The sequence below is a fragment of the Hemicordylus capensis genome, chromosome 1, assembly GCF_027244095.1.
Source record: "Hemicordylus capensis ecotype Gifberg chromosome 1, rHemCap1.1.pri, whole genome shotgun sequence".
Classification (NCBI taxonomy): Eukaryota; Metazoa; Chordata; class Lepidosauria; order Squamata; family Cordylidae; genus Hemicordylus; species Hemicordylus capensis.
In genome coordinates, this window is record NC_069657.1 from 68,746,265 (window position 1) to 68,772,430 (window position 26,166).

Sequence of the window (26,166 nt, forward strand, 5' to 3'; positions counted from 1 at the left end):
TATTTATAAGAAGGAGAGGGAGAGGCAGAGGGAAAGGTAGAGAGAAATTCTCCGTATGCACATATTTAAACTATGCATGTATTTAAAACTTCAGTTCAGGAAGTCAAGTCTCAAATATATTTTCATAAATGGGCATTACTTGCAAAACAGGACAGGTAGAAATTCAAAAAATTCTCTTTTGAGGCAAATGACTGCAATTCCAATTTTGCTACACAGATTTCTAAATAAAATGATGTTCTAATATTAAGGTAACATCTTGAGATGTTCAATAATTACATATTCTTTTAGACTTTTGATGTGGCCCTGCTGATTTTAATCTGTCTGTCAAAATGAAATGTGTCACCTATTTCTGCTGCCAGTTCATTTCCAACTGATTAAATCAGTACATGCTTTTTCTAGCCACACAGTAAATAGTCATTATTAGACTTGTGGCATTCTACTTCTGGAAAATTGGTGGGTCAGGATGTTCTTCTGATGAGCTTTTAAAACTTTTTAAATGTTAACAAGTCTCCATTATACCATATTTTCAAATTACATGGAAAGCAATGATTAAGTAGAGATACACCCTTTATTGGCACATAAATGTGGAATGTTATAGAGTGCCTTCAGGAAGACACCACTTGTGTTGATATTTATGTATAATAAAATAACCCTCTGGTATGTTGGAGATTTTGGTCACCTTGCTTATCTACCATAATGGGGTATCCAATAATCACAAAGCAGACTGTGCATATTTCAGTTGTGGTCCTCTAGGGTCTCTTGTTTATGTCAAAACAGCAGATGGGGCATTAACACATTTTTAGCATATTTTAACAGCAGATGGGGCATAATCAGCATTTATTCCAACTTCGAAAATGAATGAGGAAGGCCTTACTGGAGATCCACATGTACACTGGAATTACCTGACTATCATAAATTAAAACTGTTACTGTTTCATAACAACTTTGGACTGTGATAAACAACAGTGCAATTTTTCTTTATAAAGATGATTAGAGCTTCTATTAAAAAGACACTTGTTATAGTGTCCACAAAACGCCACAAAATCCAAAATAAAACATAAGAATAAGAGCCCATTTGTAAGGACAGATTGCTTAATAAGGAGGAAATGTGGTAAGCATTTTGAATACACAGATGTGTAATAAGTTATATCATAATCACTGCACAGGTTTCTTGGGCATATTCAAATCTGCACCTTTGGCTACCTCTCAAAAAGTAAGAAGTTAATAACTTAACAGTAAGAAATATTTTGGGGCATCTCTTTCTAATCTGTACCGCAAGTCCCCAGAAATGTGATGCTGAAGGTCACAACAAACTTGTTTTATAATATATGTAGATATTCTCAACAATTTATGTACTTGTATACAGTTTGGATAAATAAAATAATAAAACTTTCAGCTTTGATGAGCATGACTAAGCACAACTGAAATCACTAAGACAAGTTAGTCATGACTAACGTTAGTCCCATTAGTTTCAATGGGACTTAATCATGACTATTCTAATCTGAATGCTGCCCAACATTAAAAGCCCAATTCACAAACAATTTTAATTGGTACATAGTAAAGAACAGAATGCCCACATTTTTTACAAGACCCACCAAGATCTAAGATTCAATTCCATGTACTAATATAAAGTGCTATCCCACCACTAGGAGCTAAAGAAGAATCTAGCACTATACTGAATCCTCTGGATAGAAGAGTACATAAGATTTATAATCTCAGAAGTTCAGTTGTGGATCACCCTAGATTAATATTCTTGGTACCTCAATTACTTGAAGTTCACTGCTCTCGTCTTCAGTATCTTTCAGCAATTCTGACAGCCTCTTCTTCTCTTCCTCCAGCATAACTATTTGGTTCCCTGAATCTTTGGCCAGCTGAACAAAGAAAACAATTTTGGAAGCTGGAAGACTGATAACGTAATGCTGAACTTTATATTCCATGCTCTTTATTAAAAATTCAAGTATGCTAATAGCAAAGCAAAGAAAAAAATGTTGCTACATTCAATGACAAAGGTGGTGGCCTGCAAGAACCTGATAACGTCTTTGATGCATAAGCATTTGCCCACCAAAAAGGACAAATCAGTTGCAAAGGACTTTTAGTAAAAGGCCAAATTACTACATACACTTGAAAAACTGTATTTTCAAGCAGTTTTGCATAAGCAATGGCTAAGCCCAATGCTTAAGGAACCCATGCAATCCACAGCCCAAAGTAGCTGCTTAGGAACAAATAACATGTAACGATGGCAGAACTGTATCTTTGGGGTCTGCCTCAGCCATGTGTAAAGCAGGTGATGCAGGTGCAATTTAAGACATAAATGGGTATGCTGCTGAATCTTCACTTGCTAATTTTCACTCCATCTGGGCTCACTTCTGGTATTGGACTGCAGTTAGGGGAAACAGTATCTCAGGGAATTGACTATGAGTATGAGGGGGAAGGAGATGGGCAGCAAGTAGGGAGGAGGGCTGGTCTTGTGGTAGAAAGCATGACTTGTCTCCTTAGCTAAGAAGGATCCACCCTGGTTGCATATGAATGGGAGACTTGATGTGTGAGCACTATAAGGTATTCCCCTTAGGGGATGGAGCTGCTCTGGGAAGAGTAACTAGGTTCCAAGTTCCCTCCCTGGCATCTCCAAGATAGGGCTGAGAAAGATTCCTGCCTGCAACCTTGGAGAAGCCACTGTCAGTCTGTGTAGACAATACCTTGCTAGATGGACCAATGATCTGACTCAGTATATGGCAGCTCCCTGTGTTCCTATCCCCCACAGGCATCCCTCATTCACATGCGCTCTTTGCACCTTAAATTGCTTTTCATCCAAATGCAGCAGACCTATATTTAAAGATAAGGGCTTGCTGCTATCATATATAGTTGGGCCATCAACAGCATAACAGATCTATGATGGCAACATCTAAGTCACAGGATCTTCACCACCACTCAAATGAGTTAGTAGTGCATAATCAGTGTACCAGGAGCTGCACAAATTTTATATCAGGGCTGCTGTCAGGAGTTCACCAACTTGGTACCTAGCTGAGGGTCCATGGTCAACCCCTGAGGCCCCAGGACCCACATGAGGGGTTCTGGAAGAAGTACTGCAAGTCTTTTGTGCCACTACTACCTTCTCCCACCCAGCTCCCTATCTGCAAATGGGATTTCTCATTTGCAGATATGGAACCGGGTGAGACAAAGCAGTGGCAGCAAAAGAGACTCCCAGCATCACTGACTCCATCTGCTCTTGCAAAGGGACTTCATCCCAGATTCTCCTGTGATATAGGGGCTCTGGTAGGAAGGCCCATTTATTAAAGGGGAAGGGAAGATGAACAGCTTCCATGAAGAAATTTTACAATGGTTTCCTCCCTTGTCAAGTAGGAGGAAAATAACAGGGGCAGCTCCTCCTTTTCCTGCTCTTCAAGGAAGAGAAGGAGGAAAGGTTGTTGCCACCAAACCTGCATCCCACTGCCATGTGTTGAAGTGGTGAAGGGTGAGAGCAGCTGCCTGCCCATGGACCCAAGGATGGGGAGGATGGGGTGACTGAGATAGGGCAACACAAAATAGGGAGGCCCCTGCAGGGTTTTGCCCCAGAGACCCCAACAACTTAGCATCACTCCGGCATTTATGGCAGTATAATCCTCCATTATTTCATTATACCACAAAGTTTAGGTAAAGAATTTCCCTCTACTTCCTGTTTGTAGAAATCACAAGCGCAGCTTCAGAAAAGTCTGATATGAAGTTTAAATAATATGAGAGGGTATTCTGCATCTGCACAAAAGTGTTTACAGATGTCAGGTCAGAAAATTCTAATATTTCTTCTGACATAGCACAGTCACATGAAAGGAACAAGAAATCGAATACCACCATCTGTTTATCAACTTTAAACAATACAATACAACAAATATGTATATACCGCTTTTTAACAAAAGTTTCCCAAAGCGGTTTACATATAAATAAGGTAAATAAATACATAAAATGGCTAAAATGGTTCTCTGTCCCCAAAGGGCTCACAATCTAAAAAAGAAACAGAAGATAGACACCAGCAACAGCCACTGGAGGGATGCTATGCTGGGGATGGATAGGGTGAGTTGCTCTCCCCCTGCTCAATAAAGAGAATAATCACTAAAAAGGTGCCTCTTTGCTCAGCAGGGGACCAAGTTATATTATAAACAAGCTGTATTAGATTTACAATACTGATAATATAAAGGTTATCAGCCCCTATTAATCCCTAAGCAATTAACTTTATGAGTCAAAGAATTCCAATCCTGTGTTTTGTAAGGCAGGTCTTTCATACATACCTCTATGTTCTTTTTAATAAAATCAGGAGGTTTTTTATAGCTTGTTTCACTTCTTGGACACATATTTTCTATTTTTTTTACTGAGCTTCTTGTTCTGTCTTCATTTAAACAATCTACAGTTTGGAAACACATATTGTACAATGTAATTGATAAAGAAACATAGTAAAGTAATTCAAAACAATGCCATTGATTTTGGATATTTTCTAGTCATGGGACTGAAAATGTCACTGAAATAATAGAGACTATGCTTGGAGTAACATTCACAGTTGTCCCTACTCCAGAGCAAGGAGTCCAAAACCAAGAACAGGGAATGCTGTTGCAGGCTAAGAACAATTGTAGATGCTAACTATCAGGTTTGGAACAAGTACATTGGTTATAATCCTGCACACAATTTTCAAGCAAGAAAACACCACAAACAGTAATGGGATAGGTGGCATCATCTGTACTGGGACCGGTGCTTTTTAATTTATTCCATAATGATCTAGAAGCAGGGATAAACAGCGATGTGGCCAAATTTGCAGATGATACCAAACTCTTCCGGGTAGTGAAATCCCAAACGGATTGTGAGCAGCTCCAAAAGGATCTCTCCAACTGGGGGAGTGGGCGACAAAATGGCAAATGCGGTTCAGTGTTAGCAAGTGTAAAGTGATGCACATTGGGACGAAAAACCCCAACTTCAAGTATACGCTGATGGGATCCGAGCTGCCGGTGACGGACCAGGAGAGGGATCTTGGGGTCGTGGTTGACAGCTCGTTGAAAGTGTCGACTCAATGTGCGGCAGCTGTGAAAAAGGCCAGTTCCATGCTAGGGATAATTAGGAAGGGGATTGAAAATAAAACGGCTAAAATTATAATGCCCTTATACAAAACTATGGTGCGACCACACTTGGAGTACTGTGTACAATTCTGGTCACCACATCTTAAAAAGGACATTGTTGAACTGGAGAAGGTACCGAAGAGGGCAACCAAGATGATCAGGGGCCTAGAGCACCTTTCTTATGAGGCAAGACTACAACACCTGGGGCTTTTTAGTTTAGAAAAAAGACGACTGTAGGGAGACATGATAGAGGTCTATAAAATCATGCATGGTGTGGAGAATTTGGAGAGAGAGAGAAATTATTTTCCCTCTCACACAACACTAGAACCAGGGGTCACTCCATGAAATTGATTGCCAGGAGGTCTAGGACCAACAAACAGAAGTACTTTTTCACACAACGCATGATCCACTTGTGGAACTCTCTGCCACAGGATGTGGTGAAAGCCAACAACCTGGATGGCTTTAAGAGGGGTTTGGATAACTTCATGGAGGAGAGGTCTATCAATGGCTACTAGTCGGAGGGCTGTGGGCCACCTCCAGCCTCAAAGGCAGGGTGCCTCTGAGTACCAGTTGCAGGGGAGTAATGGCAGGAGAGAGGGCACGCCCTCAACTCCTGTCTGTGGCTTCCAGCGGCATCTGGTGGGCCACTGTGTGAAACAGGATGCTGGACTAGATGGGCCTTGGGCCTGATCCAGCAGGGCTGTTCTTATGTTCTTAAACATGTTTACTCAGAAGTAACTCTTATTGGTTTGAACAATGCTTACTTTCAAGTAAATATGCCGGGAACTGCACACACTGGCTGACACATTCCAAACTGTAACATAGGGAGTGCAGACTAGCCTGTACTGCTGTGGAGCTCTAAATCATCCAGCGACACTGCTGTGCAAGAGGGTAGGATTGGTACTGCTGATTCTTGCACGATCCCATATCGCATGCCTCTTTCATTATTCCCAGTGAAAGTAATGCATGACATAAGGGCACACAAGAGTCAGCAGTACGTACTGCTTGCTCAACAGCATCACTGGGTTATTTAGAGCCCCACAGCAGTGTGGGCAGGTATGCATCACCTGTCCCATTACTGTTTTTATAATGAATGCAGTACACTTCCCTAGAAAGAAGGTGTCACCAACACTGTATAGAGGCAACCATTCTAGCTTACAAAATTGTATTATGCTAGCACTGAGTATGTTATGGACTTGTGACACAACAATGAAAACAAAATCACTGGGAAGAAACAATATCATGGTTTCTTGTACTGCAGATATGATGTGGTCACTTCCTCAAAAAAATTTAAGTGATCGTGATCTAAGCTCACTGACGACACTATATATTTGATTGTGCTGCTTTGCCAGACACTTCTGCAATGATTAAAAGGCAACATCTTCAAGCAAACAATACTTCATTTTCAGCATCTGTTCTCTCACCCACCTCCCTGCACAGAGGCAGCTTGAGGTGAGTCACAATGTACCACCTCACCCTCCTCACCACCACCACCCCCTTAGTGAGCCCAGAGCAGACACAGTCCCATCCTCGCCTCCCCAGCTCCGCCATTTCCTTTCCTCCCTTACTGAAATACAGATCAAGGCTGCTGCTTGCTCCTTTCTATAGCAAGCTGCATGTGCTGCCTTCAGTTTCGCCAGCTCCTGTTTCTCGCAGTTGCTGTGCTCTCCCTTCTGACACCAAGCTTGTCCATTTTTGGTGCTGGAGGCAGCCTGATATGGTAAGCAGTGACATGAGTTGTCTCCAGGGCAAGGACAGAGTACATGCTACTTGCTCTCTGCTGTATCAGGTAGCACGCACATCTTCCACTTCTTGTCTCTCAGAACTACCATGCTCCCCTTCCAGCACCAAACTCATTCACTTTTGGTGATAGAAGAGAAAGAGTAGCGCCAGCAAAGGGCAGGGGCCAGTGAAATGTAAGGCAGAACACACTCCCTGATATAGCAAGCAGGAGCATGCAGAGGCTCCAAGACAGAACATGTGCCTGGAAAGTGAGCAGCAGGAGGGGCAGTGTCCTCCTCTGGCCAGTGAACATGTGGTGGCAGCAGAAGTGAAGTTGCGTGACACCCAAGGTGAGGCGAGACACCCCAACTTGCCACCCTGATGCATGCACTCGCTGCCTGAGGCCATCGCTTCATCTTGCCTTATGGGGGAGCTATCCCTGCCCCTGCATGCTCTCTTAGTATTCCCAGCTATCTGAACACAAGAAAACTGTATGCAGTTCCATTAACCAATAAAGATGTTTACAGCTCCTCCTCTGAACCATCATTCATGGAGAGAAAGAAGGGACAGGAAAAGGGGAATGGCAGCAGGATCACAAAACTTGTTTTGACATGCTAGGGTAGCGAGGCCTCAATATACCACCCCAACTGCCTTTAAAAATAGGCCTCTAACAAACCTAGTTACTGTTCAGAAATGCAAACAAATAGCAAAGTTATCTCTGGTGAGATAGTTATCTCTATGACTAAAGTTATAGAGACTTTATGACTTTATGGGCACCATAAAGTCATCTGTTAATTACAGATGTTAACATTTTAATAAAGGAACAAAAGTATATTATTACAGTTTGTACCTTGCTTGGTTAATTTCCCACCACACTCATAACTTTCTGGTTGAATCTGTGTGTGAAATACACTAATAAACATTTCATCTTCTTCGATAGGACCTGTTAAAAAATATTATTGAATAATTGCTAAACATTCACATTTTGCAGTAACAAGATTATCAGCTTTGCATTAAGCAAGACAAGCAAAAAGTGCGTTGGATTTATAAACTCAAAGCATGGAAATCCCTTAACCTACCCAACATTTTATTTGTTTGTTTATTTGTTTGTATGTTTGATTGATTGATTGATATACCGCCCTTCCAAAATGGCTCAGGGCGGTTTACAGTTAAAACAAACCACTAAAAACAGTAAAGAGCTAAAACAAATTAAAAACAATATAACAACTAACAATTTAAAAACATTTTAAAACAACAATTAAACCACTACAGTAATTAAAAACCCCAAAATCAGGTTTTAAATTTTAAAATAAACCAGATTTTTAAAACCCCCAAAATTTAGGATACTGAGTAAGCTTGGGTGAAGAGATGGGTTTTCAAGTGTTTTTTGAAAATTGCCAGAGATGGGGAGGATCGTATCTCAGCAGGGAGCACATTCCACAATCTCGGGGCAGTGACCAAGAAGGCCCGTCTCTGTGTAGCCACCAAACGAGTCGGCGGTAACTGGAGACGGATCTCCTCAGATGACCTCAATGGGCGATGGGTAAAATTGAGTAAATTTATTTGAATTTTACTCAGATAATAGTGATAAACACTGATTTTCAGAACATTAGTATATTGTATGGAAGAAAGGAAGCACTAGGGTGGAAACTGGTCATAATTTTTGCCTTCAACAGAATGGTCCGTTTAATATGGAGGGAAGAGATGCCAGGGTTTCCTTTCTAACACTGCCTACATGATCAGCCCAGAATACCCTGGTAGTATCACTGATGTCTTCTTCCACACTCCTCATTCTCAGTGGTAGGTGAGGCTTTAAAAACATTATACTGCACTTATTTCCTACAAATCTGAAGACTGTATTTCTTCAGTTAGGCTTTGATACAGCTGTCCAAAATATCTGGTAATATCCAAATATCACATCCAGTCACTGAAGGGACAATAGAGAATACAGATAATTGCAGTATAAAAGTATAATTATACTAGTACATAGTCTGGGAGTACTCCTAGACCCAAAGCTCTCTCTGGTTTCCCAGACTGAGGCAGTGGCTAGGAGTGATTTTTATCAGTTTTGGCTGATTCGACGACACCAATTTCTGGAGATAAATGACATCAAAACAGCAGTACGTATGCTGGTAACTTCCAAGCTAGACTTCTGTAATGCACTTTTTGTGGGGCTGCCTTTGTATGTAGTCCGGAAACTACAGTTGGTGCAGAATGCAGCAGCCAGATTGGTCTCTGAGGTGACCTAAAGAGACCATATAACACCGATTGTAAAAGAGCTCCACTGGCTACTGATATGTTTCCGAGCAAAATACAAAGTGCTGGTTATTACCTATAAAGCCCTTAACACTTGGATCCAGGATATTTAAGAGAGCGCCTTCTCTGTCATGAATCCCACTGCTTACTGAGATAATGTGGTAAGGTTTGTTCATAGCTGCCAGGATCAGGCCTTCTTTGTGGTTGCCCCAGGGCTTTAGAATGTGTCCCCTGACAAAATAAGAGCTCCTCCATCTCTGGCTGCCCTCAAAAAATTGTTCACCTGTTTTCTCAGGCCTTTTGTTAAATGCATTTTTAATGTTGTTTTAATTGTTTTATTTTATTGTTTTAAATTGTTGTATACAGCCTTGGGATGTATGTGTAGGGCGGTTCATAAATGTGATGAATGAATAAATAAAAACATAAATCAAACAAAAAAATGCTTATCCAGATGACTCTGATTTCAGAGAGGGGGCCTTTTTTCTGCACTTCCACTTTCCACAGTCTAGACATAGAGGGCCACATAACACCATTCTTCAACATGGGGATATTATGGTGCCCATATTACAGAAGTGTGGGAAGCTGTCTTTTGGATGACCCCCAAAGCTCCTTTTTTCACAAAAGGAAGCAACACTGAATTAGAAATACCAACTGAACTTTTCATCTGCCAGAAATGCAGTGAAAAAGATGTGAACAATAAAGGGACACAGACATCATTTCCCACCTGGGCTTTTATCTACACCCAATTGGCACAGCGTTTAGGATCAAGTCACACAACTCAACTGGTATGTTGGGAATGGGGCTTGATTACATGTGCTGAAATTTGCAGAGTTATGCAGATTGGTTATTTACCCTTAAATGCTCTTAGAATAGTTGTGTGGGAAAGCATATTTCTAGTGCCTGAGATTAGCTAATGTTCATAAGCTTCCCATGCTTCAGCCAACAATCAGCCAGAACTTATAAGGTAAAAGTATTGAAGTAACCATTTTTCTCTGCTACTCAACATGCACAGACAGAATTCTTTTTTAAAAATGGAGAATTAATTTCTAAAAGCTTGTTCAAGCAAATATAGTGCCACCTTGCAATAAGTGTACATTGTCTAGTCTCCTAAATTTTTAAATTTAGGAATAACAGATGTATGGGATATTTCAGAAAGACTGAAATTGGTTTGACTGCTATTATTATTATTATTATTATTATTAAAACTTTTATACCGCCCTTCCAAAAGGCTCAGGGCGGTTTACATTAAAACACCTTAAAATCAGTTAATAATTAAAATAAAAATTATAAAACATAACAATGATTAACAATTAAAAACATCATAAAACTACAATTAAACAATCAAAACAATTTAAAAACAAATTTTAAAAAGCTGAGAAAGCCTGGCTGAAGAGATGTGTTTGAAGAGTGTTTGAAGCTATTGAACATGTAGCTGACAGTTAATCATCTAGAGCTAATGCAAAATTCATTCTAGAACATCCCCCTTAATAGCACCATGATGGATTATTAAATACTAAACTATTATGGAGCTAATTACATTTTCTCCTTTATTTTCAGGTAAAACAAACTCCTCCACTAAAATCAGACAAAATGGGCCTGACAAGTAAAGATGCAGGTATGCAGTACAAATGCCTCGAGCAAGGAAGATCCTATCAACTATTTAAACTATTCCAAATTCTCCCAGCCAATGAACTTGAATATATATGAGGCACATGATCTGTACAGATAAAGGTACTTTTTTAAAAGTAAAAGGAAGTGGGAGGTGTCGTTCTTTATTTTAGTTGAACACCCAACAAATCATATCACCATATTTTAAAAAACAAAGATTCCAAAAGTATGTTCTGTTATCAAATACTGACATCTAATGGTAGCTTTCTAGCCTTACACCTCAAGTACCACACCTCAAGTACCACACACATCTTCTCTTGAAAGTAATATAAAAAGTTAATCAACGTTTAAAGTACTAAATATGCCATATCTCGATCTTTTAGACTGAAAATTTGTGACTTACTTTTTTTCTATGTACACTGTCTAACAAATGTGTAGATGTAAGAACAAGAACAAGATAAAAAAGTAGAGCCCTCTGAGGACAGGGATCCATCTTATTTATTATTTCTCTGTGTAAACTGCTTTGGAAACTCTTATGGGAAAGTGATATATATATAAAAACACATCTGAAAACTCTACAACAATAAAATATTATTTCATATTTATTGAGCTAAAAATAATATTCTGGAAAACTTCCACTATGCAGATGAAGCAGGCTCATCTCTAAAAAACCTATTTATAGATGTCCAGCAACTGACCTAATCTGTTACAAAACCATTTTAGTCAACATCAATCTAGCAAGCTGTTAACAAGAAAATATAAATCAAAAATAGATGTTCTAATTAGAAGAAACTAACTGTTCAATTATAACTAAACATTCCCTGTTTAAGGCTGCAGGGCCTTAAAAGTAGACCTGTAGTACAACAAAAGTAGCCCTGTAGAGATGAAAAGGGGCGGGGGAGGCTTGTCCACAGTCACCTGAATTTAGCTTTAATGTGGGTTACCAACATTAAAGTGTTTGTGTGAACTCACGCCAAGGTAGTTTATGGCCCAAGATTCCCACCTTGGCATGGGTTCACACAATCACACTGATGTTGGTAACCCACATTAAACTTTGAATTCATATGGAGTGTAACTTTTGCAAACAAGATCTCCTGTATTCAGGCCGACGTGGACTCCACTGTTTTTGCAGGGTCTATGGAGGAGGTGTCCAGCAATCCTTCTTGCAGTATTAGATTGGATCAGTTTCAATCTGTGACTCCTGAGGATGTGGACAAGCTGCTTGGGGCGGTGAGGCCTACCACCTGTTCTCTGGACCCTTGCCCGACTTGGCTGCTTCTATCTAGCAGGGAGATTGTTGGAGATGGCCTAGTTAATATCATAAATGCATCACTGAGGGAGGGTAGGGTGCCCCCTTGTTTGAAGGAGGGATTGATTAGACCACTCCTAAAGAAGCCTTCTCTGGATCCCTTAGGGATGGACAATTACAGGCCAATCTCCAATCTTCCTTGGTTGGGCAAGGTGATTGAGAGGGTGGTGGCCGACCAGCTCCAGGCAGTCTTGGAGGAAATTGATTATCTAGATCCATTTCAAACTGGCTTTAGATCTGGCTATGGGGTTGAGACAGCCTTGGTCGGCCTGATGGATGACCTTTACCGGGGAATCGACAGAGGGAGTGTGACTCTGCTGGTTCTTCTGGATCTCTCAGTGGCGTTCGATACCATCGACCATGGTATCCTTCTGGATCGCCTGGGGGAGTTGGGGATAGGTGGCACTGCTTTGCAGTGGTTCCGCTCCTATTGGGTAGATTCCAGATGTTGGAGCTTGGTGACAGTTGCTCCTCAAAACGGGAGCTGTTATATGGAGTCCCCCAGGGCTCCATTCTGTCACCAATGCTTTTTAATATCTACATGAAACCGCTGGGTGAGGTCATCAGGAGATTTGGTGCTGGGTGTTATCAGTATGCTGATTAATTGTTAATTGTTTTTATCATGTTGTGAACCGCCCTGAGCCATTTTGGAAGGGCAGTATATAAATCTAATAAATAAATAAATAAATAAATAATAACTGTGGTCTAGTCGTTCTCTGCAACCCAAGCCCCAGGTTAGGCAGAGGAGGATGTACCTTTGCTGCTCTCCTTTCCCTCTCAGGAAAAACAGGTTGCTCACCTGTAACTGATGATCTGGTAGAGATCTGTTGATATCCATTAGAATGGGTTCTGCGCCTGCGCGGAAGCCTCTCGGTGTCGAGTTTTACAGCTCCTTTCAGGCGCCTGCGCCCCGCCCCACGTGACCACGTGGCTATTTAAGGTGGGAGGAAGCGCAGGCTGCTCGGTTCCTTGGAGACCGCCGAAGCAGTCGTAGACTCGTGAAGATTCACTTTAACAACCTATGGTGCACTGCAGAGGGGAGGTCTGGGAGGGTCTAATGGATATAAACGGATCTCTACCAGATCATCAGTTACAGGTGAGCAACCTGTTTATCTGGTACGGGATCCGTTGATATGCATTAGAATGGGTGTTTAGTAAGCTCCAGAAGGAGGAGGGAGCAGTGCCTCATTGCAACACCCTTTTGAGAATGCCTCTCCCAAAGTTTGCCTCCGCAGCGGACCGTAGGTCAACAGCATAATGTTTTACAAATGGTTCTTCAGAAGACCATGTAACTGCCTTGCAGATCTCCGTGAAGGGAACTCCAGATAGAAATGCTGCAGAAGTGCCATATGCTCTGGTGGAATGTGCTTTAATAGTCTTTGGAGCCGGCACGCCTTGAATTGCATAAGTGACGCGGATCGCATCCACTAGCCAGTGCGATAATCGCTGTCTAGACAGTGCTTGGCCCTTAGAAGACCCTTTATATGATATCAGTAGTTTCTTTGACTTTCTGAACGGCTTAGTTCTTGACAGATAGTATAGCAGTGCTCTGCGGACATCCAATGAATGTAGAGCCTTCTCTAACGGTGTTGACGGGGCTCTAAAAATGGTTGGCAGGACTATGTCCTGATTGACATGGAATTCTGAAATTATTTTGGGTTTAAATCTGATGTCCGGGTGTAGAAGAACTTTATCCGGGTAAAACCGGGTATATGGAACATCCATGCGTAGCGCAGTCAGTTCGCTAACCCTTCGGGCCGTTGTGATAGCTACTAAAAAGGACGTCTTCAAGGAGACATGATGAAGAGTAGCCGTGTTCATTGGTTCAAACGGCGGTTCTGTCAGCGCAGAGAGCACTAAAGATATGCTCCAGGGTTCAATAGGTTTGCGTGTAGGAGGGTAAAGATTGGACAGTCCTTTTAAGAAATTTTTACATGTCGGGTGGGAGAAAAGTGTCTTGCCATCCCACCCAGGATGTTTTGCTGTAAGGGCAGCTAAGTGTACTCGTATGGACACATTAGAAAGCCCTGATTCCTTAAGATCCGTTAGATACAGTAGAACTTGTCGTATAGATGCCTGCCGTGGTCGGAATCCATGCGTTCCTGCATAAGTCGAAAAGCGCCTCCATTTGCTAGCATAGTTTTTTCTAGTGGATGGCTTCCGGACGTTCAGCAAGATTTTCTTCAAAAGTTTATCCGCCATGCTGTCAGTTGAAGCGTCAGTACTTCTGGGTGTAATACCCGACCGCGTTCCTGAATTAGCAGGTCTGGGCGATTTGGTAGCCTTTTGTAAGTATGAGAGCTCAGTCTGAGTAAATGCGGAAACCATGGCTGGCGCGGCCACCATGGGGCAATCAGGATGCACCTCACAGGGGTATGCAGGAGATTGGCAACGATTCTGCTCAATAGTGGTAATGGTGGGAACATGTAGCACCGTTCCATCGACCAGTCTATCTGGAACGCGTCCCCCAGAGAGTCCGGGTCGTGTCCCGCTCTGGAGCAGAAGCGTCTGCACTTCGCATTTTTGGAAGTGGCAAACAGGTCTACTTCCAGCCGACCCCATTGGCTGAAGATCTGTTGAAGATACCGGTCGTTCAGTTCCCACTCGTGACGTTCCCTAGTGAACGAGCGGCTGAGATCGTCTGCTAACACGTTGTCGGAGCCCTTTATGTGAATCGCAACTGGCGTTATGCTGTTCCTGATGCACCAGTGCCAGAACTGGACGCTGAGAGCACAGAGGGATCTCGAGATTGTCCTTCCTTGCCTGTTGAGGTAGGCTATAGCTGTGTTGTTGTCCAATTGTAACTGGACTACCCTGCCCCGTAGCATGGGAAGAAAGGCCTTCATGGCTTGGAATACAGCCAGCAGCTCCAAGAAGTTTATGTGCAGGAGACTCTGGCTCCGTGTCCAAAGGCCCTGTGTAGTAGCGGCATTGCAGTGACCTCCCCATCCGCGGAGAGAGGCATCAGTTGTAACCCATACGGATGGGAGTTGGACGTGGAACGGAATTCCCCTTTGCAGATTCGATCTCTGGGTCCACCAGGAGAGTGACCTTCGGATTGGCAGCGGAACCGTCAGCAGTTTCTCGGGGCTGTCTCTGAGCAGATTGAAGGAGGACAGGAACCACAGTTGCAGTTTCCGCATTTTGAGGCGAGTATAACATACGGTTGTTCTGCATGACGCCATCAGGCCCAAAAGACGTTGTACATGCCAAGCAGTCTGTTGCGGCGTGGACTGGAAAGTCCTGACTAGGGACGCTATGGTTTGAAACCGATCCTCTGGTAGGAACGCTCTCCCCAATGTGGCATCGAGCCGAGCTCCAATGTAAGAAATGGACTTTGCTGGCGTTAGTTTCGACTTTTTCCAGTTTACCTGTATGCCCAAGTCCCGGAGAAGCTCCAGCGTGTATGTTATCTGTGATAGTAACTCCTCTCTGCTCCTCGAGGATAGAAGCCAATCGTCCAGATACGGATACAGTTTCAGACCTCTTGTCCGCAGATGGGCGACTACCACTGCCATACACTTCGTAAAGACACAAGGAGCTGTGCAAAGGCCGAATGGCAGCACCCTGTACTGGTACAGTGAGGTGCCCACTGTAAACCGTAGATACTTTTGATACGAAGGTCGGATCCCAATGTGAAAATAGGCATCCTTCAAATCCAACGTTACAAACCACCTTTCCAGATGTAGAAGAGGTAGGATGTCCTGCAACGTCGTCATCCGATACTTTTTCACTTGAATGAACTTGTTCAGATGTCGCAAGTCCATGATGGGCCGAATGCCTCCATCCTTCTTTGGAATTTGGAAGTACTAGGAGTAGAATCCCTCCCGGCGGTTTGCCCATCGTACTGGTACTACCGCTTTCTTGCCCAGGAGTTCCTCCAACTCCTGTAGAAGAGCAGGTGTTGCGCGTGTGAAGCGGATTCTCCTGAATTTTGGTCTGGTCTTGAACTCTATTGCATAACCTGATTGAATAATCTTCAAGACCCAACGATCTGATGTTATGTTGCGCCATGCATCTGCATGACTTGCCAGCCTGATTGTATTGGCGGCTAATGGGTCCGGTTGCGGGATGTTGTAGACCAGACTCCACTGCTCGTTGGTGTTCTGGGAGCAGGAGAATAGGAAAGTACCATTTGTGGACGATGGGCTGACTTGAACTTCAAAGACGCTGTTTGTTTCCGTCCGACTGTTTGCTACGTTGGTTGGACGTAAATTTTCCTTTTTGTTGGGATGGTCGCCTAGAAAACTGTTGGTAAGTTTTCCGGAAGTCTCTACGGTCCTGCTGTCTATACGATGAACCCCGTCTATACGAGGTACGCTGTCTATTCGCATAAGACGTCGACTGTGAAACCGTAGAAGTGAAGGTTTTAGCAGTAAATTTTGACTTCTTCATCTTCTCCATGGTGGCGTCAGTTTCCTCGGAGAAGAGACCTTTGCCGTCAAAAGGCAGACCCTCAATTTTGTCCTTCATGTCCTGTTGTAGGTTTGCCGATCTCAGCCAGGCGTGTCGACGTAAGGTGACGGCAGTTGTGATGGAGCGGGATTCAGATTCCTCCAGGTGCTTAGCAGTACTCAGCTGTTGGCAGGTAAGGTCCCTTGCCCTTTGTAATGTTTTCCGGAACCTCAGTTTTATTTCATCCAATGTCATGGAATCTAGATCTTTTTCTAGATCTTCCCAAATACAGTAACTGTACTTAGACATACAGGCTAGATAGTTCGCTACTTTCACCGACAAACAGGAAGTAGAATACAATTTTCTTCCCATCACATCTAACTTCCTGCCTTCTTTATCTGCAGGGGTAGTATGACGTCTAGTAGATTTGGAGGACGTGGCACAATCGATGACCAATGAATTAGGGACTGGGTGTTTAAAGAGGTAGGTGTTATCCCTTTCCTGAACTCGGTAGAGTCCTTCTAGTCTTTTAGACGTTGGGGTGGAGGTGTGAGGGACTTCCCAAGCGCACTGTGCAGCGTTTGAAATTATCGGTAGCAGGGGAAGCGCCACGGGTTCAGCCGACTGTGATCTACGCATGAAATTGTAGACAGGATCGTCTATTGTCTTCAATTGTGAACTAAGATCTAACCCCAGTGCACTCGCCATACGTTTAACATGGCAGTGGTAGGCCTTTAATTCCTCCGTTGGCGACACATGGGATGGAGTAGCCACATCAGGAGATGGGTCTGCTTCAATAGTTTCCCCATCGGACTCAAAGTCCGATGATCCATGGTGACTTTCTCCAGATTCTGCGTCTGAAATAGAATGGTGAGATGGTGATATAGCCCTCCTAGGGTGCGTGGTAGGAGCAGGGTCAGTTTGTGCATCCGCATCAAGGAATCTTTGAACCTCTGTTTGGGTTTGCACGGAGGTGGTGTGGACTTTTGTCTGTGTCCCCATGGTAGAAAATGTTCTGCTGAGAGGTAGAGCAGTTGTCATGGCAGACCTCCATGTCCAGTGCTCTTGGAAGTCATAACCTGCTCCAGGAGAAACAGTCCCTGGCAAGGCGGATTCTGTTGAGGGCGATACTTGATGGCTGAATCCACAAGTGTGCCATGGAGTTGGCGAGGCAAGTTGTCCAGCTGTTAGCACCGTGGTCCCAACTTTGAAGGTTGTGTCTTCAGATCTGGGAAAGCCTTGATAAGTAGCGGGAGTGGTAGCAGTAGAGTCCAGCATTTTAATCAACGGGTCTAATTGCGGAGCATCAACCTCTGCAGTCTCTAACATAGTAAAAGTCATGGGTGCTCGAAACCGTGGAGTCACAGTTGTGACATTCACAGGGGTATTCAGTGCTGAAGTTTGAATTTCTTCTCTCGATATCGACGGCGAACGAATCGGTGTCGGCGCCGGTTGCAGGTCCCTTGCAGTCGGTATCGAGGCATTTGCAGCTTGAGAAGGCTGAGCGAGTTCTTCCATCGGCATCGAGACGTTTCGGGTCTGTGTCGATGTCGATGTCGAGGGACAATGGGCAGTTGGATCTACCATAACCGGCATGGACGGTTGTGTCGACGTCGAGGTAGCAGCAGGTCTCGATGTCGACCGTGGCTCAGTAGCTGTCGGCATGGAAGGCGGTGGCGATGTCGAGCTAGCAGCAGGTCTCGATGTCGACCGTGGCTCAGCAGTTGTCGGCATGGAAGGCGGTGTCGATGTCGAGCTAGGAGCAGGCTTCGATATCGACAGGGGTTCAGCCGGAGACCTCGATATCGATGTCGATTCTGTAGGTGGCGAAGGTTGTGGCGTAGATTTTTTCGGTGCCATACTCGTCGATTCCGAGACGAACACAACCTCTTGCGCGGCGCTCGGCGACGGTGTCGATTCCGACAAAGCTCGGTGCCGTGATTTTTTGGCGGGAGCAGTTGCGGACGCCATTTTTTCTCCCGGCCTTTTCAAGGACTTAGGGGATTTCTTGGGATGAAGCTTCGAAGTTTTAAACTGGGCCAGACCCAGGTCCTTCGAGCTATGCGGCTGAGGAGATTTTGAAGAGGGCCCCGATAGGACATCATCATATAGAGCAGCCCTTAAACTCAACTCGCGATTTCTCCGAGTTTGCTTTGAAAATGATAGGCAGATTTTGCACGCCGCAGTCTTGTGGGCCTCGCCAAGGCACAAGAGACATAAATTGTGACGATCCTGTGAGGGCAATTTAGTTTTGCACTCTGTGCAGCGTTTAAAATTACGTTTTCCTACAGGGGATTCCATGGTACTCACAAGCTGAAGTCAAAAGCCAGAAATCAGTCCGATCTTTCGCCAAACAGTGGAACAAGAAGGCCAAGGTATTTTCAGTCCGGGTCAAAATGATAGTGGTAGTCAATAGAATAGTCAAACAGTCCAATATCAAAAGCCAGTGAATCAAAACTGAGAATTTTTTCCAAGGATTCAGTCGCGAAGGAGCCGTAGAAACCAAGTGATTTCCACGGCGGTCGCAAAGGAACTGAGCAGCCTGCGCGTCCTCCCGCCTTAAATAGCCACGTGGTCACGTGGGGCGGGGCGCAGCCTGAAAGGAGCTGTAAAACTCTACACCGAGAGGCTTCCGCGCAGGCGCAGAACCCATTCTAATGCATATCAACGGATCCCGTACCAGATCAGATTCCTGCACATGAAAAACTTGATCTGAAGGAATGGAAGAGCAGTGAAAATCGTGCCCCCTCCATTTCCCATGTGGCTTCAGAGGAAGACTGAAGTGAAGTTACTCCAGTCTTTTTCTGTCTCCACAGGGCTACTTCCATTGTCTTAGCCCTGCAGAAAATGTAAGCAAATAATAAGGGCGGAGAATGTAAGCCATTATTTAAAATATTTATATATCGCTTTTCAAAACAAAAGTTCTCCAAGCAGTTTACAAAGAAAAAGGAATAAAGTGGTTCCCTGTCCAAAAAGGGCTCACAGTCTAAAAGAGAAACCAGCAACAGTCACTGGGAGGGACATTATGCTGGTGGGATGGTTACTCTCTAGGGACGTGCATGAATCAATTCAGCGTGGTCTGCCGAATCATTTCAGCAGGGCAGGAAGTAGTATTTTGTTTATTTTATTGTACCTTTAAGCATGAGCAAAGCAGGTCTTTACCTGCTCCTCTGCTGCCCCACCGCTTTCCCAGGCGCAACGCAGCACCACTCAGAAGTCCGTACGCAGCCGCAGGGCTTCACCCAGCAATGTGTGGCATCAAGATGCACATGGCCACTGCACTTGCGTGGCCGGCCATATGCATGGCCAGCAACACCATGCTGACCACACACATGGCCACTGCGCTTGCACAGCAGTCATGTGCATCCTGCCACCACACACAGGTTACTGGGTGAAGCCCCCTGCATGGACTTCTGAGAGGCACAGTATCACTCCCAGAAAAACAGCAGGGTGGCAGAGAAGCAGGTAAGGAAATGCTTTACTCATGCCTAAAAATACTGCTCCCCACCCCGCCAAAACATTTGTGCACATCCTTTTTACTGTTCCCCAGCTAAATACAAAAGAGCCACCAATTTTGAAGGTGCTTTTTTGCAGTTAGGAGGGATGATGGGGATCAGAATGCTCCGTTTGCAACATGTGTCTGTTGATAGCTGTAGATTACATTTAATAGGTTAAAAGAAGGTCCAAATTAGCAGTGTTAAAAGACTGAGCCAAGATCTACCAAGAGGAACAGAGATATCTTCTGGATGCATTGGCAAACAGCTAAATGGGACACTGTAGAAATAATGTAACATGGGGGCTAAGAAGTGATGTCATCATTTCTGGGTGAAGGTTAAATATTCATCCAGAGAGGTAAACACCTTATTTTAAATGAAATAAGCAATATTTTACTTCACTAAAAGGCAGTTTCCATACAGAGAAAATGTGTCCTTGATGGGACATTTTTGTAAATAATTTGAAAGTCATTTGTTAAGCTCAAAAATTTCAAAAACACTTTGGTAAGGAAATGTACTTTTTATTCATCCACAATCACAGAGGACTGGTTTATTTTTCTGATGTGCATCTTAAAATACATATCAAGAAGCAACTGAAATTGAATACATGAAAACTGACCTACACATGAGAAAGGTCTTTGCCTTGACACAAGGGATAGCATTTTTCATATTATGGAGCGTATTTTCTCCATAAATAGAGGGGGGAAACCCATCCTGCTATGCTGCCTCATCGTGGCGGGGAGGGCAGTTCCTGGGAGGGATGAGTGAAGTACGCCGGGAGGTATACTCCCAGTAGGGTCACCCAAGGCACGAAGGTCATCCCAGCAGCCCAGCTAAAGCAAGCAGACACCTATTTTGGGCAGCAGTGATATAGGAAGGATGGTCACTTTAGTTACAACGACAAAGGCATCATTTCACACTGTGTGGGAGAAGGCAATGGTAAACCACTCCTGTATGTTACCAAGAAAACCACATGGATAGACAAGATAGAATGATTGTCGATGTAGTGCCAGATGGTACTCAACATGCTACTGAGGAAGAGCTGAGGATCTCTTAGAGTACCAATGGTGTTTATGACACGGTTAGGTTAAACCCTTTTGGACATCTAGCTGCTGATGTTGCCATGTGGGAAAAGAAAATCTGAAGCTGCATACACAGAATTACAGTGGGTACATGGAGCGTAAGAAGCATGAATACGGGAAAGCTTGACATAATGAAAGATGAAATGAACCGATTACAGATTTATATCATGGGCATTGTTGTGGACACCCTGACTCCAACATTAAATCCAGGGTTACCAATCCATAATTATGTAGAATCCAGGCCTGTGTCTGATTCAATTTTATTAAGGAATCAATTAATGCCTGAACTCAAATGAACTGGCCAGTACATGACACCCAGGTCTCATGAATTGCCTCTGGGACAGATGGTAATTGATTTGTGAAGGTAGGGGCAATACAGCATTGTTTCTCAATGTTTGTGAAATGGGTAATCAAGAAACACAATGGCCAGGCTTGGTTTCCTGTCTCACACATATCCAAATACTATTACTGTGGAATGCCTTTACAAATGCATGACAGGAAGATTTACACACACTAGCAATTTGGATATGTTGGTGCCCAGTTAATTCATGTTCAATCAGAACTCATAGTCCAGTTCTGTATCTTTACCGGTACCACTGAACTCCTAGCAACAAGAATTCAAATGGAGTAAAATGATTAAACTCCTTGCTTTCAGGTAACGTCTTTGGGGGAAGCTAGAAGCTGAGCTCGCATTTCCTCTTACAAAAAAGTCTACGTTAATCAATGGTGATTGATCCGATTTGCCAGGGGATAATCTTGTCTTTCTCTGAGAGGTATTTGCTATGTAGAATTAGAAGCATTGTTATACTCTATTGCTGTCTTCAGAATTCCACCCTAGGTAGATGCACACAAAAGAAAATGATTTAACTGCTCGCTCACACCTATAGCTTTGAATTTTCCTTCCTAACACTTTTTAACACTCTCGGGGGACCAGGCGCCAGAAAATCTGGAGACAAAAGAAGATGCCCATTTGCAAGCTCAAGAGATGCAGATTTGCTTTGGGAATGTCAATAGAACAATACTCTGCCCAAACAGGAGCTGGGACCCAGATCCTGTTTGCCCTGGACCGATCAATAATTAGAAGACAAGATCTGGAGAGTAACAGCAATTGACACCTTTTGTGATCCAGGAAGGATGCTGATATTTTGAATAGACTCTATGGAGATCAAATGATGGAACAACTATAAGAAGGGTTCTCTGGACATGGCAAATCAACAAGCTTTGCCTAACCAGCAGATCTTTGTTCATGTGCACATCCCCAGTGCCTGCTGTCTAGCTGCAGAGCTAACAGAGACCTGAAACCTGCAGACAAGAGATTGTTCAGTGATTCATGCCAAGGGGTGAAGAATCAAGGGCTGTCTGTGAAATACAGCGCCAGCTCTTTCCATCTGATGCCTCATCTCCCAAGCCTCGCAGCCAAGCTGTGTACACTTGCTGCCCCACATCGGATCCTGGTAAATATGGCCTTGGTTTCCACTTCCCTCCTCCCTACTAATCACTGCCCCCCCCTTTCCTAAGCCCTCCCTTCTTTCTTCTCTCTCTGTTTCTCTCTAAATGTTTTATTAGGATTTATTAGACAGCTGTAGTTATTGATTGCACACACATGTGATAGCTAGGCACATTGAACTATACCTTGTTCATGTTCAGTTTGGATGACCTGTTTGAATTTTATACTGATGAATAACTTTCTATAATAAAGCCCATTGAACTATTTTGGAGTGTTTTGGGTCTTCTTTCTAACTTTGTGCCCAGACTGTACATGGTCACTGTATAAAGAACTGGTCACTTTGTGACACTGGTGAAACAAGCTTAATTTCATATGCTAGCTCTGGAGCATATCTAGTGTACAAATCAGGCTTGGGTCACAACAGCATCATTGAATTAATATGGACTGGAATTGGACATTCAGTCACAAAAACATACCGTTTACTACTGAGGACATGAAAAACAAAGAAGGAACGGTGTTGCTTTCATAGTCAGGAAGGATATAGCAATGACAGTACTTAGGTACAATGTGGTCAGTGACCGACTAATATCAATTAGATTTTGTGGACAACCCTTTAACATGCCAGTTTTTCAAGTCTATGCCCCAACAACTGATGCAGAAGAAGAGGAAGTTGATGAGTTTTATGCTCAAGTTCAGTCTGAAATTGACAGAACATGCAAATAAGAAGTGATGCTGGCGGCTGGAGACTAGAATGCCAAAGTTGGAAATGGTAAGGAGGAAAACATAGTTGGACTGAATGGCCTAAGAAACAGAAATGAAGCAGGAGAACAACTTATTAGTTTCTGCCAATCCAACTATCTCTTCATTGCTAACACATTCTTCATACAACCAAATCAGCGCCTATACACATGGACCAGATGGAGTACACAGATGGAGTACACAGAAATCAAATTGTTTACATTATTGGTGTAAGGAGGAGGAAGAGCTCAGTTATAACAGCAAGGACATGGCCAGGGGCTGATTGTGGAACAGACAACAAACTGCTCATATGCAAGTTCCAAGTCAAGCTAAAATGAATCGTTGGCACTTACCTGAATGGTCATTCTCCTCAGACATATGGATTGTATCCGAGGAACATGGGTTGTCGCCACCTACTGCTCCGAGACAGGGCCAATCAGAAAAGATCTTGATAGCAGGAGGGAGGGACAACCCCCTCGCCTCTTCAGTCATTAACAAATGAGCTTCGAAGCTCCAAAAAAGGCAAACTAGAATAAACACTGTGGAAAACTAAAGTAAGGCAAGGTGCCCAAAGAAGCAACTGACAAGGATGCCTGGCCCAAGCCTAACACTGAAACACCCCCTCAATTAAACCGCAGAACAGAGGAGGAAAACACCACCCCACAGTAATATAGGGTACAGTAGAAGAAGGACAATCAGAGGGGAACAGGATCAGACACACAATTGGGTGGGTCGGATACAATCCATACGTCTGAGGAGAATGACCATTCAGGTAAGTGCCAACGATTCATTCTCCCTCAGACAAGGATTGTATCCGAGGAACATGGGACATACCCAAGCTATAACCCAAATCGGGAGGGCACACACCAGAAGGTCTGATCCTAAGTAGGGACCACCCTCTGCAATACACATCGGCCAAAGGATGCATCTGCAGAGGCCCAATCGTGTATCTTATAGTGTTTAACGAAGGTAGAAAGGGACGCCCAAGTGGCAGCTCTACAAATATCAGCTAAGGGGGCCAAGGTAGACAAGGCCGCAGAGGCTGCTGCGCTCCGGGTGGAGTGAGCGGTAATACCCTCAGGTGCAGTCTCTCCTGCCGCGGCGTAGGCCAGCTGGATAGTTTGGCAGATCCAGCGTGCCAGGGAGGAGACAGAGACCTTCCTACCCATAGAACTGGCACGAAAGGACACAAAAAAGGATTCGGAGACCCTGAAAGATTTAGTCCACCTCAAGTAAATACGGATCGCACGACAGACGTCCAATTTGTGCCATTCCCTCTCCTTTGGGGAGCAAGGATTAGGACAAAAGGAGGGGAGCATCAGCTCCTGCGCCCTGTGAAAGATGGAGTTCACCTTGGGAAGGTAAGTGGGGTCAGTGCGAAGAATCACATAGTCAGGAAAAACCAGGCACAGCTCCTTCCTGACGGACAAGGCACCCAAATCGGAGACCCGACGGGCTGACGTGATGGCTATCAAGAACAAAACTTTCAAGGTTAGAATCCGTAGAGGAACAGCGCGCAAAGGTTCGAATGGTGCCTTTGAGAGGGCCCCGAGAACTAAATTGAGATCCCGCGTGGGAAAACGATAGATGGGAGGGAGCTTTAAGGCAGCTGCTCCCTTCAGGAAACGCTGTACATGGGGATGTGCAGCCATGGAAGGGACTCCTGGAACCCCTAGCACAGACGAAATAGTGAACACCTGGCGACGCAGAGTGTTGGGACGGAGGCCCTTATCTAGACCCATCTGCAAGAAGCCTAAGACCTGCGTCGCCGAAGCCGCCAGAGGGTCCCCTCCGGAGGCGAGACACCACTGAGTATAGGCTTGCCAGGTGGACTGGTATATACGAGCCGTGGACAGCCGCCTCGAGGCCAAGATAGTATCCTGGACCGCAACGGGGTATCCACAACGCGCTAGAGAGTCCCGCTCAATCTCCAAGCGTCAAGATTGAGCCACGCTGGGTCTTGATGGACGGGACCCTGGTGGAGAAGATGCGCTCGAGTTCCCAGAGGTAGAGGGGGCTCTATCGAGAGGGCGACCAGGTCCAAAAACCATGGCCGCCGTGGCCAATGCGGAGCCACGAGGATGACCTCTGCTTTCTGGTATCTGATCCTCCGCACCGTCCGGGATAACACCGCAAAGGGTGGGAAAGCATAGAGCAGACCCTGTGGCCAGGGGGACATCAGAGCATCCACCGCCTCTGCCACCGGAGATGGAAACCTGGAGAAAAATCTGGGCACCTTGGAGTTGACTGGAAGTGCAAAGAGGTCGACTAGGGGAACCCCGAACCGGAGGACAATCTCCCTGAATGCTCGATCGTCCAGGATCCATTCCCCCTGATCCAGCTGAGACGGGCTTAGCCAGTCTGCCACCGAGTTGTCCACCCCGCTGATATGATCGGCCTCCAATGAGGCCAGGTTCTTTTCTGCCCAGCGCAACAGAGTCTCGGCTTCGCACATTAAGGGCCAAGACCTCGTTCCCCCCTGACGATTGAGATGTGCCTTGGCGGTGGCATTGTCGGTGCACACGAGCACGTGCCGACCTCGAATCTCGGGAAGGAATCGAGCCAGGACTAGCCGAATCGCCCGGAGCTCCAACCAATTGATGGATTGGCGACGCTCTACGTCTGACCACGGACCCTGAGCCACCTGAGGGCCGCAGTGACCTCCCCATCCTGAGAGACTTGCGTCGGTCGTCACCACGACCTGGTCAACCGGCAGGAAACTCACCCCCCTGCGGAGAGCCTGGGACATCCACCACCTGAGGGACAGATGAACGCGAGAAGTCAGGGACACCTTGAGTCTCGACCTGCTCGTGATGAGTTCCTGAAGGGGTAGAAGGAGCCACTGTAGAGGACGAGAATGAAAACGCGCCCAGGGCACAATCCCGATCGTGGAAGCCATCAGGCCCTGTAAGTGAGAGAGATACAGAATTTGTGCCTGAGTTTGACCCCGCAGCTTGCAGCAAGTGGCAAGCAACTTTTGTCTCCTTTTGTCGGTGAGATGGACCGTCCCCCGAGACGTG

At 44.6% G+C, this 26,166-nt stretch overlaps 1 protein-coding gene across 2 annotated transcripts in view; it reads right to left on the bottom strand.

Moving 5' to 3' along the window:
• Nucleotides 1-26,166, bottom strand: part of FSIP1 (fibrous sheath interacting protein 1) — a 120,083-nt gene that overhangs the window by 77,002 nt on the left and 16,915 nt on the right. For both annotated transcript variants that reach the window (XM_053257562.1, XM_053257552.1), the window contains exons 7-9: nt 7,668-7,760; nt 4,280-4,392; nt 1,760-1,870 (exon numbers count right to left, since the gene is read on the bottom strand). In XM_053257562.1, coding sequence (XP_053113537.1) covers nt 1,760-1,870; nt 4,280-4,392; nt 7,668-7,760 — 317 coding nt within the window. The remainder of the gene's footprint in view (nt 1-1,759; nt 1,871-4,279; nt 4,393-7,667; nt 7,761-26,166) is intronic.